At 59.5% G+C, this 14,381-nt stretch overlaps 1 protein-coding gene across 12 annotated transcripts in view; it reads right to left on the minus strand.

Moving 5' to 3' along the window:
- Nucleotides 1-14,381, minus strand: part of CDK5RAP2 (CDK5 regulatory subunit associated protein 2) — a 153,703-nt gene that overhangs the window by 36,593 nt on the left and 102,729 nt on the right. For 7 of the 12 annotated variants that reach the window (XM_049116420.1, XM_049116416.1, XM_049116421.1 and 4 more), the window contains 4 exons: nt 11,887-12,118; nt 8,324-8,479; nt 4,128-4,701; nt 2,215-2,447 (listed from right to left, as the gene is read on the minus strand). In XM_049116420.1, coding sequence (XP_048972377.1) covers nt 2,215-2,447; nt 4,128-4,701; nt 8,324-8,479; nt 11,887-12,118 — 1,195 coding nt within the window. The remainder of the gene's footprint in view (nt 1-2,214; nt 2,448-4,127; nt 4,702-8,323; nt 8,480-11,886; nt 12,119-14,381) is intronic. The other 5 variants (XM_049116418.1, XM_025433340.3, XM_049116423.1 and 2 more) reach the window with 3 other exon arrangements.

Below are 14,381 nucleotides of genomic sequence, written 5' to 3' on the forward strand. Positions count from 1 at the left end.
AGTGCTCCCCAAAAGAGGGAGACCTGTCAAAAGGAATTGCCACTTGCCACATCCGGAACAACGTGCGCATTAGTACGAATGACAGAACAAACACTAGCCTGCTGAAGAAAGTAAGAAGCTGCAAGTCCACGACGCTAATAACCAGCAAATACATAATCAGAAAGGGGAGCTAAAGGGAGAGTCGGTCCTTGTAGCAGACGCCGCCTCATAAGGAAGGAAGAAGGAATGACGACGGCATTAGGGAAAAGCCGCCACGCGGCCAGCATCACAGTAGCAGCCGAGACAGGACACGGAGCACGACTCAGGTGAGCACCTGATGAAGAACCAGGTATTTACGGGGTCGCCCAGTCCCCCCGCCGACTGCTTACATATCACACAGGGAAACACGGCCCTTCATAACGGAGGAACCTGACTCACATCACCTCAACCAAGCGACCAAAGTTATTTTCACCAACGGGACAAGCCGATGGCGTGCGCCTCGCAAACCCGGTACCACAAGAACACGACAGTTACGCAGCATTCTTGCCAAAACCACATGACCAATCTCATCTGCGCTGTCTGATCTCATCCTAAAGAAGCAACAGATTATCCCAAATTGGGGCACTGGCCTGAAGTCTTCAAACAGGTCCACGTCGTGAAAGGCAAAGGGTGAAGGAAAAGGCTAAAGAAAGCCAAAGACCCGTGACAACTAAATGTAACGTGCAGACTGGGTCCTGGATCGGAATCAGGAATAAGATTCGTAAAAGACATTAGTGAATCAATTAGTGAAAGTTTAATGCAGCCTGTACACGGGATGATGACACCACGTCATGAATTTAATAATGGCTCTGAGGCCGTAGAGAACGACGCCCTCGGCGTGAGGGGCCACACGCTTTGCCGCACCTAGAGGGAAGGGACAGGATATCGCCAATCCACCCTGGGAAGGTTAGGAAGAGATGATGATGATGATGATGATGATGCTGGGCTCCTGGGTAAGAAGAAGAATGTTGGGCGCCTGGAGGGCACCGGACGGGCTCAGTTGGTGGAGCGTGTGACTCTCGATCTCCAGGTCAGGAGTTCGAGCCCGACGATGGGTGTAGAGATCACTTAGAAATAAAATCTTTAAAGAAAAATACCAATGTGTGTGTACATGCACGTATGTGTGTATATATGCAGAGGGCCCCTGACTGAGGATGCTACGAGTCACATTTTCGACTTTAGGATGGTGCAAAAGCAACAGGCATTCAGTAAAGAATACCTCAAATTCTGAATTTTGATCTTGTCCCAGGCTAGAGATATGCAGTAGGGCTCTCCCTCGTGATTCTGGGAGCGGCAGCGAGCCACACCCCCGTCAGCCCCGCCGTCACGAGGGTAAATGACTGGTACAACCGTCCGGGACCCACCCGGCCATCCTGCTTCTCACCTTCAGCACAGCCTTCAACAGAGGACATGAGGCACTCACTACTCCATCGTAAAGTGGGTTTCTTTTACAGGACATTGCCAACCGTCGACCACGTGTTCTGAGCACGTGTATGGTGCCTGGGCTAAGCTATGGCCTTGGGTAGGTTACGTGTGTTAAGTGCATTTTTGACTTAACAATAAAGTGTCTCGAACTTTATGGTGGGTCTACTGTAACCTCATCATACGTCGAGTTAGATCTGAATATTTATAGAGAGAAGGAGAAAATGACAAAGCAAATAAGACAAAAGTGATGAAGCTGGGTAAACAGCGTAACAGAATTTGTCGTTCTCGTCTCAAAAGCATTGTAAATGATGATCATTTCTAGTTAAATGCAGTAACATCTACTGAAGTACCTGGCGCACAGCCACTGTTCAGCAAAGGTTCTCTTTCATGCTTCCTCTAACCACCTCTGACCCTTGAATATATTTTTTAACCAATAACTGTCTGAGGTTTTCTTCTTTGCTCGTCTTGTTTAGTGTCCCAACATTTACGACTCCTGAGTTCCCACCCCCCAGCAAGACCCATTTCCAGCCTCCCTTGAAGCTTCAGAGCAAGCGTGGGGCAGGCGCGTGCGGGGTGGTGCCTCAGCGCCCTGACCCGGGCTGGCAGCAGAGCAGACCGCCAGGCACACGGGAGCAGTCCCTGGAGGGGAGGCAGCCCGTGTGGCTCCGCTGTCACCTCGTCAGAGCAGAGCGGTTGCTCCGGCCCCTCCCAAAGACGTCCTGGATCAATAAATGATGTGTCTGAGGACTCGCAATCCCTTGCCCCACTTACCGCTGAGAAACAGCTTTTCCAATTTCTCGAGCAGCCCGGCACATTGATTCAGCTGCTCCTGGAAACCCTCGGCCACGTCGTGATCCACGCCGCCGGCTCGCAGCAACCGCTCGAACGCCTTCATCGTGGCGTTCATATGTTGCCGGTAAATGACACAGATGCCGTGGCTCTCCTTAATCTGCTGCCTTTGAAGGGAGAGCTCCCTGGCTTGGGACTGAACTAATGAATCGTATCTGATAAAAGGGGGGGAAAGAAAACGCTTGTACCATTTTTGAATTGAATTTTCGTGACCTTAACACTAATTGGAAAAATGACAGAGCACAATTTTTAAAAGCCTGCAGCTGTACGAGTATACACACTTCCAGAAAAATTGGAAGTGCGCAAGGTCACTCCTTCGACTTCAAAACAGCCAACAAATGCTGGAACAAAGGTTCTTCTGCAACATTTTTAACCTTATAGAGCCCCCAATTACAGCACAGACGGGCAAGAACTCAGGAGGACAATTAGTTCCCATCTACTCTTCAAAAATAATATTCTGAACTATTGAAACACGTGTTCCGAGGGTCAGGGGACCTACCACAAATTCTCACGAACAAAAAAGAAACCGTAACTCGGGAAAACAAAAATGGGACTCTCTCCCCTCAACTGAAAGGTCAGGGAGGAATCGCAACGCTAACTACCACTGACGGAGGGTCCGCGACCTGCCAGTCGCCGCATCGGGTTCTTAATAAGCGAACTGTCCTTGCGATCTCCCGTCAAACCCGTGAACCTCCTCACTTACTGGGGGGCGCCGGACTCCGCTGGCACGGGCAAGCAGGGACGGCAGCGTGCCCCCGAGGCCCGTGCTCTATCAGCACCGCCTCCTGGCTCCGACCTGCCATTGCCCGGGTGAGCCTGCCCGTCCTCCCGGCACCGGGAAGAACACGGGTTAAGGGAAGCGCGGCCCCCACCGGCTGCGGCCACAGTAACCTGGCCCCCAGGGCTCGGCACGGACGCTGACCCTTCGGTCGCCCCTTCCCTGAAGCGAGGCCGGCGTGGGGCTGCTGATGCCCCGATCACGTGGCCCCGCACGGCAGGGGGGCTGAGGAAGCACGGGGGCCCGCGGCCGGCCACGGCTCTGGGCACGCTCCGTCCCCTCGGGCAGCCCGCTCGAGGCTCGTGTCCTCACCCGCAGAAGCACGTGAGAGGCCCTCCTCTCCGGCTGACCGAGCGCTCATCAGTGGCCAGCTGGGGGTCTGACACTACCACTGCCCTTCATGAACACAGGCCTCCTCCCGTCCTGCTGCTCGGGAAGGCTGGAAAACACGCACTCTGGCTCCTGACGCTTCCGAATTACACGTTTGTCAAGTGAAGCAAGTAAGTGACGAATGAAGGTCAACTTCACAAGAGACGGCTTTGTCGTCACAGCTCATAAAGCAAAGCTGCACGGGTCTGTGCCCGTCAAGCACGGCCTAAGAACTCTTCTCTTTCTACGTGGGCCGATGCTCGAGGACGACCTTAAAGGGGAAAGATCTGGAACAGGTTTATGTTCCTCCCACCCGGCCTAGGACGTCGGTCTCCATCCCAGGGTGAAAGGCAGTAGCGGCTCCGGGAGCGGACGCGGCCGGGCGGCAAACGTGCCGCAACTCACCGAGGGCCGGAACCCTCGCCTTGGCCTCAGCACCCAGGCTGACGAGGGCAACGCCCGCTCCGCCAGCTTCAGGAGCCGCGAGACCAGAATGTGTACGGCCCCTGCGGTCTGTGGCCTCGTACCCACTTCTCCACGGGCCCAGCGGCCTCGCACCGTGGAGCCTCCCCCAGTGCCCACCCCCCACCGCCAGCCGAGCAGCGTTGCCCCGTAGCTCGGGGGCTCCGACCTAGGGGCAGCGGGCGAACCGCGGCAGCAACAGTGGGACAAGCAGTGGGGGACATACCTGGAGGGTGACAGATCTCGGAACTTATTCTGCAGGTTGTGGATTTCACTGAAAAGCTCCATGTTCAAATTCTGCTCCTTCTGCAGCTCGCACTCCTGTTGCAGGAGCTGCTGCCTGAGGCCCTCCAGCAGCCCGCCGTCGGCCACCTCTGGGGCCAGCTGCCGGAGGATCTTCATGTGCTTCACGTAACGCACTCGGTGCAAACTTGAAAACGTCATTTCTTCCTCGTCGGCGCTACCCTTGGGCTTGCTCAACACATCCTGGCCCCCTTCTGTCCCACACAAAACTGTGATAATGGCCTCACTGCACTGGGAGTGCTTCTGAAGCTGAAATAAGAAATTCCGGTAGCCCTGGAGCTCAGTTTCCAAGTCACGGATTTTCTGTTTTAAGTTTTCTGTATCACTGGAGGTGTCGATGTTCTCAGACGGATGGGCCCCAAACACGCGGACTGTGGAGGAAAGCGGACTCTTAGAACTCCGGCAGGCAGCTACCGCGGCTGGGCCTGGAAAACCTTCAGAATTCCCTTGGCATGTGGGCAAGACGGCAAGGCCGTCGGGCGGGCGGGTTTCAGCGTCTGCGAACGAGACACACGCGTCAGCACGGCCTGGGCCGAAATCCACCGCCGTCCCCACTGCCATCCCCACCGCCGTCCCCGCAGGGCCGCAGCCGCCCCCAGGCCTCCCTGGCCTAGCCCCTCCCCTACCTCCCAACCGGCCTCTTCCTCAGAGCAACTATTCTAAAACGTGAACTGACCATGACACCCACCAACGCCCACCTCCAATTCGTCACCAAGGATTAAACCCCAAATCCTCTGGCAGCGCCTGGGCCCCTCCGCTGACCAGCCCGCCCTGGACACCCCTCCCTCCACCACCTCTGGAGATGCCCCACAGCTCGCCCCAATCCCTTGCACCCACCGGCCGTGGGGGGCCTCTGTGCTTTTGCACGTGCTGTTCCCTCGGCCTGGGGCCCACTCGCTCCCCTGCGCCCGCTCAACGAACTCTGCTCACCCCTGAGCGCGCAGCTCTGACCCTCCTCCCGCGGGCCCACCTCCACGCCGACCTGTCGCTCCGCCCGCGCCCCCACAGCACCTTCCGCACTCCGCCGGGGCGCGCGGCCGTGCTGGGTGCTGCCGTAGGAACTACATGGGCTCAGCGCCCCACGGGCCGTGGCTGCCTGGATTCCCGGCTCCCGCAGCCTCACCCTCACACCCTCAGGGGCGGCGCCTACACCGGGCCAGACGGCCGAGGCTCAGCTCTGACAGGCACCGGGGACCGTGAAGTAACGCTGACGAGCAGTCATTCCAAAGCTCAGGACTGAGGAGTCCCCGTTTCCAGTTTCCCGGGGGCGCTGCGATGGCCCCTGCGTGAGTGTCCCACTGACGCACGACCCTGCCAGGAAGTACTTCCCGACGGTCGTTTGAGCCCCTGAGGGCAGCCAGGCTCGCCTGAGGGTGGGCGGGACCGTGAGGCCGAAGGGAGCGGGGCTCACAGCCGGCCTGGCCACGCGCCGCCCACACACGGGCCTGAGGTGGGTAATTTCATGTCTCGAGCCTCAGTGTCCCCACAAGGATGTCTAAGCTGCTTGCCGGGAACTCCCAGCTCCGGCCCGAGTCCAGAGCACCGTCCTGGACCACGCAGCACACCGCCTGCGTGCAGGGGACGCTCAGCTCCGTGCACGGCCGTCTGAGTCCTCGGAAGGCTGCAGAAGGCGTGGAAACACCTGGCCTCACAGTCCAGCAGACCTGGCCCGAGCTCCGGCCCTGCCACCTCCTGGCTGCGTGACCTGGGGCGCCGGGTTCCCGACCCCTGAGCCTCCCTCAGAGGCTTCGTCCACAAAACGGGAAGAACACCAGGTATCACGAAGGGCTCCGCCGGCTGTGGTCGGAGGCTCCACCGGGACAGCTCCTGCAGAAGGCGTGCGGCGCACGGTGGTGGAGGAGCCTGACGCCGGGATGCGGGGAGCTGGAAGGGGGAGCCCAGCACGGGAGGCGGGAGGCCCGCGAGCAGGGGCTGTGGGCCAGGGGAACCACTGCACCGACAAGCCTGTGGGCTGGGTGACAGGCCTTGGACGGGCTCCGAAGGGGAGCGCACAGAAGTGCTCGTCACGCCGCACATTCCAACTTCTGGTTCTGCAACTGTTCCTCGTGGCCACACGCCCGTTCCTCTCTGCTCACGATGCACACACCATAAAATAACTCTTTTTATTTTAGAAAGCAGCTGCCGCATGACCTAAGGAAGCATTCCCAGTACCGCACCGCTGCTGTACACCATCTGCGGTCGTCACCGGTGTCCGCGGCCTCTTGGGGTGCGGGGCAGGCGTGTCCATCCGCGGGCCTGGCGCGGGGCTGGGCAGAGAAGCTACTCCGGAAGGCCCTGCTGGCTGAAGGAGCGCGACACAGGGACAGACGCGAGGCCCCCACGGGCTTTCTTCCAAACCAAGGAACTACCGTTGCCGGAACGGCCTCACGATAACGGAATTTCATGGCAAGCAGCAGTGTTCGTTCACTCGGGGAATAAAGAGCAGAGACCAACGCGATGAGCCCCTCACGGACGCCCTCCCACGATGCACGGACGTCAGCTACACGCGCACCTGCCGACGGGACGGTCCGCACCCTCGCGCAACAGTCGGCTCCACAGCACGACTGACGTTTGCACTCTTGCCCTCGACCTACAGCACTGTGACTGAGCGGCGGCACAGGTTTGGTTTCCAGGCTCCAAGACCAGCGTCCAGCACGTCTCGCAGCCCAGCACCCGCCCGGCAACTCAACTTCGCGGCTCAGTAGCCCCGGATGAAGGGCCAGAGGCCAACTTCTCACCTCAAATCCCTGCGTGGAGGGCGCAGGGACGGAGGACTCAAAGCACGTGGGGGCTGTAGGCTTAGCCGGGACCTGGCCCAACGCCCAGTGTCACCTGCGCAAGGACCAGGCGCGCAGCCTTCAGGACAACCTGTGAGGCGTCACTGGCAGCCCCACCTGACTGAAGAGGAAATGGAGGTTCAGAGGCAGACGGGGCCTGAGGCTCGGGGCGCAGCAGCAGCAGAGCCCTCCGTCCGAGCCCGGCTGCCGCCTCCTGCAGCAGCTGGCGTCCCTGTCCCTGAGGTCGGGTGCTGAGCCGGGACGGCCCCTCGCGCTCCGGGTCACGGCCAGTAACACCGTGGTGCCCCCTGCGCTTGCCTTCTGGCACCTGCCAAGGGCAGCAGAGGCACCACGGACACCCGAGCCAGTCAGCTGGAGGCCAGCGCATGGGGCTGCCGGGAGCATCCGACACCGAGGGGCCGGGAGGCCCGACCTGGAACGCGGCAGGAGGCAGAGCCCTAGGGACAGAGCAGCAGCTGGCGACAGAGGGGGGCCGTGCAGCCAGAGGCAGCCCCCGGGCAAACCAGAAGCACCTGCAGAAGGAGGAGAGGTGCTCCGTGACACCGGGCACTTGGGAGGGAAACTGCCAGCCCGCCAGGAAGCCCTGGCCACTGACACGCCGCCGATGGGAAAGCCACAGGCGTCCCCAGAACCAGTTGTCCGCATTGGAGGAAACGCTGCAGTTCTGGAACCTTCCTGGACCCCGGGGGGCACCTGCATGCCTGGTAGAGCAGCCTTCCCCTCCAAGCCCACGACACTCAGGAGCACGTGACCACGGGTCCCCCGCACTGGCCGGCAGCCTCGGGGGAGCCGGGGGCATCCCTGCGCTCTCAGGGCCGCCTCACGGCAAGTGTAGGACGCCCGAAGAGGTTTCCTACACGGTGAACTAGTCCTGATTCAAGTGGACTTTTTTTTTAAACAAAAAAAGAGGAGGGGCTGGATCAAAGGTAAAGAGAAAACAGCACGTGTTCCTTCCGGGGGCGGGGAACAAGAACATCCTTTTAGGACCGTTTGTGCTGAAATAGATGGGCCGTGCCTGGGGCCTTGTCCCTGCGCCTCCACACGGAGCAGCGATGAAGCACCCGCCCAGCGCAGCAGCACCCCGCGGCGCCCACCCGGCTGCGGCCAGGGCAAGGGCGTGATGAATGCTCGGTGAGCTCTGACGCATGGTCCTCTGCGCCCGCAGCCGCCTACCGCTGACCAGCTGGACGACCCTGCATCAATTCTGTTTAATAACCTCAGCTTCCTCACGTGTTAAGTGGGACTGACGACGAGGTCCCGAGATGCCGGCTGCCGGGCTTCGCGACCGCCCCCCACAGCACACCCCAGGGAGCGCCCGCACCCAGGCTGCGCAGTACACACGGGCCTGCGTTCTGACCGGTCTCGTGGGTGGCGTGATCACTGTCCCCCTCCGTGGCTCTCCAGACACAGGGCATGGCTTTGGCTCCGTTCTGCTCTCCCGGGCCGTCCTGGTAGGCTGCTCCCACAAGGGGCTGGGCTGCAGGCGTTCAGGAAGAGAAGGAAAAATAAATAAAACCATAGGCTTGAAACTCAGCCAAGCAACTGAGAAGAACACAAAGATACAACAGGGAAAATAAAAACACTGGGGAGGCAAAATGCAATTTATAAGATAAAATTAATCTATCGAGCTGCCATAACAGGACGTAAAAAGCATAAATACGCTGCAGCTTGTCTGAAATGGTTTAAGTCCAGGCTCTCAAAAAACTATGAGTGAGAAAATGAATTCCACAGACTCGGGCCCACTCGTCCGAGCAGAGGCCTCGGGGTCCTCTGGGCACCCGGGGTGGCACCCGGTCGAGGCACCCTGCTGTCGCAGCCAGAAACACGCACGGGGAGAGTGCGCACCGCAGGCCCCGCGCCCAGTGCCCTCAGGTCCTCGGCCCGAGCGCCCCGCTCCCGCCCGCGCTGCTCCATGAACTATCTGCCCCCCCCCCCCCCCCCCCCGCTGGTCTGGGAGTCCTCCGAAGGCAGAGACCCGCTCACCCCTCCCGCGTGTCTCTGTCTCCCACACCCAGCGCATGAGGCCGGGAACACAGCAGGTGCTCCCGGGGGAGTCTGCGAACGCGTGGCTAGACGGCTGCACGGGAGGAGGCGAGGACCGGAAGGGAGGGGGGCGGGGACAGTCATGCCACCGACGGCCCGCCCGTCTCGAAACCTCCACTGTGCTGAACCCAAGAACCCAACGATCCATAGGGAACACCAGGGGCTACAGGTCACCAGAAAACCCACACGCGAGGTGGGGACAGTGGGCTCTCCGAGGCAGCGCAGGGCACGGCCTGGAAACCAGGCAGACGGGTGTGAATCCAGGTCCGACGTCACTGACCACAACCGCAGCCAGGTCCCTCCATCGCTCCATGTGCCGCCTGGTGATACAACGGGGCGGGGACCGCTCCGCCTCAAGGGCAGTGAGGAAGATGCCCCCGCACGGCGGCCTTCAGGCGGGCAGGGAGGCGCGACACCCCCGGCACACATCGTGTCCCGGACGCGGGCCATGCGAGGCTCCAGGCGCCTCCCGCCCGCTGTCCCCACAGCCGCTGCCGTCTCCCGCCCGGGAGGGAGGCGAGCGCCTCGGTGGCACGACTGCAAACAAGCCTGGTGTCGCCCTGAACGCGCCGTGCCGCCCATGCCAGACTGTCCCTGGCACGGCTCCCCCGCGGCCGCCCAGCAGCGGATGCCGCCCCCGACCACCGCAGCCCAGAGCAGGAGGTGCCCTCGCTCCCCACTGACGCCTCCAGGGCACGCTCTCCTCCCAGAAACCCCAGCTCCGAGCCTCAAGCCGCCAGGCCACCCAGGGGCCACGTGCCCCGCAGTCACCTGGGGCCTGACCCCCGGGGCCCCCAGAGCCTCGCTGACTATGTGGCTCCCCCTGTTTGTCTGCACTGCTGTATGGGCAACCGCCCCAGGCGGTCCCTTCCTGCCGTGTCCTCTCCTCCCCCCGCCGGCTCTCCGGGAGCTGTGGCAGGCCGGCCTCGGCCACGCCAGGACAACGGTGCCCTCCGAGGTCACCGTGAGGGCTGGTTCCGGACCCCCAAGGCCACTCCCTTGGCCTGGTCTTACTGACTGGCAACGCTGGACGGGGCGCACCTGCCGTCCACCCGGCTCCTGGATGCCGTCCTCTCGGGCCCCCGTTTCCTGGGCTGCTCCTTCCCCGCCCAACCCCCGCTCACAGAGAGGCTCAGCCCGGGGCCGCTCCCCGGGTCTCCAAGTCTCCAACTGCAAACGCCGGTGACACGCTGCCACCTGCCCAACGCACAGCCCTGTACCCCCGACTGCCGGCCTGGCACTGCACGGGGCTGGCCAACTGGCTCCTCGAGGGGCCCCAGAGCCGCCACCCCCGCACGGTGCAGCGCCGCCGCCCCGATGGTTCACGGTACCAGGGGTCCTTCCACGAGGCGGGCGGCCTCCTCCTTCAAGAGCCAAAGACGGAGTGGGTCGGGCGCCGGCCGCAGGGCCTCGACCACAGCTGCTCCGCAAGCGCAGCACCAACGCAGTCACAGGCTACGTGCAAACCAGCGTGTGTCCCTGAGCTCCAAGGAGACTTCAGGACGCGCAGCGAGGGTGGCCCCTGGCCACGGTGTGCCCGTCCCTGCCGGGAAGCCGAAGTCAGGCCACGTGGCTCCGCTCCCCGAAACCCTGCCACCGCTTCCAGGCCTGCCTGCGCGAGACCAAGCCCGAGAGCAGCCTCCGTGGGCCACCCGACGGGCCACCTCCCTGACCCTCCTGCCCCGTCCTTCCCATCTGCTCCGGCCACGTAACTGGCCTCCCTCCTAGTCCTCCAACTCCCCAGATTCAAAGCAACATCCGGAACTTTGCCCTTGTGCTGCCGCCAAAGACACTTTCCACGCTGAGGGTTCCACTCATCTGCTCCCGGCCGGGTTCAAATGTCACCTCGTCAGGGAGGCTCTAGGATTCCGCGGATGGACGGCAGCAAACTCCACCCCCCTCCACACTGCCCGTGCCTCAGCCGCCCTCCGTCCTCCCCGCACCCGCCATCTCTACCTGCACCCGTTTTGTTCAGCCCGTCCCCAGGGCCTACGGCAGCGCCCGGCACACAGCAGGGCTGCAGCGATACTTTCTGGAGAAAGAGAAGGTTGCTGCTGTCGTTCTTGGTATCAGGCGCTGCTGTCACGCGCTTACAGCACAAGCTCAAAACCAGGAGTCGACGAGGTACTTCTGTGGACTCGTGAACCCTCTGAAAACGAGGTCCAACGCTTGCCGTGCGCTCGCCTACGCTCCGCGGCTCTCGGCTTTCCTGAGACGCTCCAAGGGGCAGTGGTCCAAAACCTCTAACACCACGGTCACCGCTGTGACACGCCCTCCACGTCTATGCAGTCTGACCCGGATACATTTTAACCCAGGGGCTCTCTACTTTGGGAGCTCCCATGAGTGCAGACACGGCAAAGTGGCTACGGAGGCAGGTCACTTCCAGAGGAAGGCGTAAGCTCGATAGGGTTTGGAATGAGCCCTGAGGAGGCCACGGTAATGTAGCCTGGACGTTCTAGAAAACCCCCCCAGGAGGGCTCTCACTTATACACACGATGCCACACACCTCAGGCTTCCACAGGTAACGCCAAAAAAGCCACCTGGACTCGAGTCAGCCCACGGCCGGGGCCCCTGCAGACCATCCTGGGGAAGGCAGCGACCTCACAAGACCCGCGCGCACTTACAAGCCCCTTTACCCAGACTCCAGAATAGAATGAAAACAATAGATTCATTTTCCTCACTGTGTTCCTTTCATTGTGTATTTGTCAGGAGTCAAGATTAATCACTGTAATTCATAAAATTTATGCTCAAACTTACTGCAGTTCTAAACAACAAGGCTGACGTGTCGAGCAGCTCTATCGGTCGTTCGTCCAGCTCACGGAGAGCGCACTGCACACTTACCTTCCTGTAGCGTTTTGTCTGCCGCTGGCCTCTCCTCCATCATTGCTTCAGCCAGAATTAACTTTTGATGCAGTTGCTTATTGCAGATTTTAAACTCCTTCAGCTCCCCCTGCAGCTCCAAGATCTGACCCTGCAGTTGGGCCACCACCTCCTGGGTGGCAGGGAGCCGATACACATTTCCTAATGACCGGGACGGTTTTATCAGGATAGGCAGGCGGGACTTCTTAGCATCCTGGAGAGACACACACACAGGACAATGAATACACCTCCTCTGGTCGTGCTCGTGCCAACCTTGTAAAACAGGATTCAGACCGGCTGCCCAGACTTCTGGTTCCGGGGGTGGCATCCACGTTTATCTCCCGTGTCTTGGCACGTCCCTCCTCTGACTGGCAAGTGCCCAGCTTTTCCTCCTGGACGCCCTCTTGGCCCTGGTGCACTGTCTCTGTGGACGTCCAGAGGCTCGCGATGGCAGTCCCCTCGCCAACACCACCTTCTAAGTAACACTTTCCTGGCCCGCCCCCGCCCGCTCCCCAGGCTCGGCCACTCCGCTAGTGCACCGCAGCCACCCCTACTGAGGTTCTCAGGGGCTACCGAGTCACTAATCCAGTGGCTCTCGCCCAGGCTCGAGCTCCCACCTGCCAAACCTCGACATCTTCCTTTCCACTGGCTCTCAGGCACTTCGAAGCCAGCCCAGCACCTGGCTCCTTCCGCCCATCATCCCATTCCCCACCCCAAAGCTACGCCGCTTCAACACGCTCCATGTTGGTGAATCACACCACCATCCCCTCACCGTGCAACCCAAACCTGGAAGTCCATCGAACTGCTCTTCGCACCCATCACCCACCCTCGCCACTTACCAGGCTCCATTAATTGCAGCTGTAAACGCATCTCTGAGGCCTCTGGACTCTCCTCGCTGCCTCCCACGGCCCCCTAAACACTGCTGGCGCTCACCTGCCACACAGCCACCTCCGGAGCACCCTCCCCCTCGCCCTTCCTGCCCTTTCTAGCCCACTCTCCATACTGTGACGGGAAAGGCAGAGCTGACATCCCTCGCCCCTGCTTACAACCACCGGCGTACTTCCCGGTCTCTCAGGACCTACCGCGGCCGCCTTGCTGTACGTGACCTGCAGCCCCGGTCACTGCCCTTCTCCCACTTCCCCTGGGCCCACATACTCCCCTCTATCAGCTCCTCAAATGTCTATGTTCCTTCCACCCCAGGGGCTCGGCACGCACCGTCCCCCCTGTCTACAGCACACTCTCTTGCCCGCCCCCACCACTCCAGTAATCCCCGTACATTCTCTAGGACCTCACTCATATGTGCCTTCCTCGGGAGAATGGGCCTTGATTTCCAAGACCAGGTCAGGTCTCCCTGTTAGGGACACTCACCGCCCCCTACAATTCTCTAGGGAGAACACTAGCACCCTCATAATCAAATGCCTGTGCAATTACTTGTTCTCTGTCTACCTTCTGCACTGGCCTATAAGCTCCAGGGTTCGGGACTCTGCGTTGCTTGGTCGTACTCTATCACAGCCTCCAGCACGAGAGCACAGTGGGTACTCAACAACTATTTGTGGAATGAACATGCAAAGAATGACTTAAGAGGCCAAATGGGGATGTCTTTCAAGTGGGGGGAATTTTAAATATATTAAAAAGTTGGGGAGAGGGACTAAACCTAGAAATATGTAAAGGACTATCACAATTCAATAATAAAAAGCACATATAACTCAATTAAAAGGTGGGCAAAGGATCTGATAGACATTTCTCAAAAGGGGACCTTTATATGGCCAATAAACACATGAAAACATGTTCAGTGTCATTAATCGTCAGGGAAATATAAATCAAATCACAATAGAATATTGCCACTCCCAACTCATTAGGACAGCTTCTAATTAAAATAATAACAAGTGTCGGCAAAGCTGTGGAGAAATTGGAACTCGCATGTTTCCGATGAAAATGTAAACTAGGAGCAGCTACTATAGAAAACAGCCTGGTGGTTCTTCAGAGTTCCCACATGACCCCGGATTCCACTCCTCGGTGTTTACCCAGGTGACGTGAAAACACACGACGTCCACACAAGAACTGGTATGTGAATGTTCACAGCGACGTCATTCATAATAGCTAAAAGGTAGAAATAACCCAAACGTCCATCGACTGATGAATGGATAAACAAAATGTGTGACATCCATACAATGGATATCGCTTGGCAATATAAAGAAATGAACCACCGATAAAGACTCCAGCACGAACGCACCTCGAAAATGCTACGCTAAGTGGAAGCAGTCACCAAAGATCACGTGTTACATGATTCCCTTTCTACGAAACATCCAGAGAAGCCAGACATCTAAAGACAGAAAGTAGATCAGTGGTTGCCTACAGCTAGAGCACTAGGGGGGAAAGGGGAAGTGACCGCCAATGGGTCAGGCAGGGCTTCTTTTTGGATAATTAAGCCCGTTCTACAATCGATTATGGTAGTAGATCTGTAACTATGGATTTAC

The sequence above is a fragment of the Canis lupus genome, chromosome 11 (genome assembly GCF_003254725.2).
Source record: "Canis lupus dingo isolate Sandy chromosome 11, ASM325472v2, whole genome shotgun sequence".
Lineage (NCBI taxonomy): Eukaryota > Metazoa > Chordata > Mammalia > Carnivora > Canidae > Canis > Canis lupus.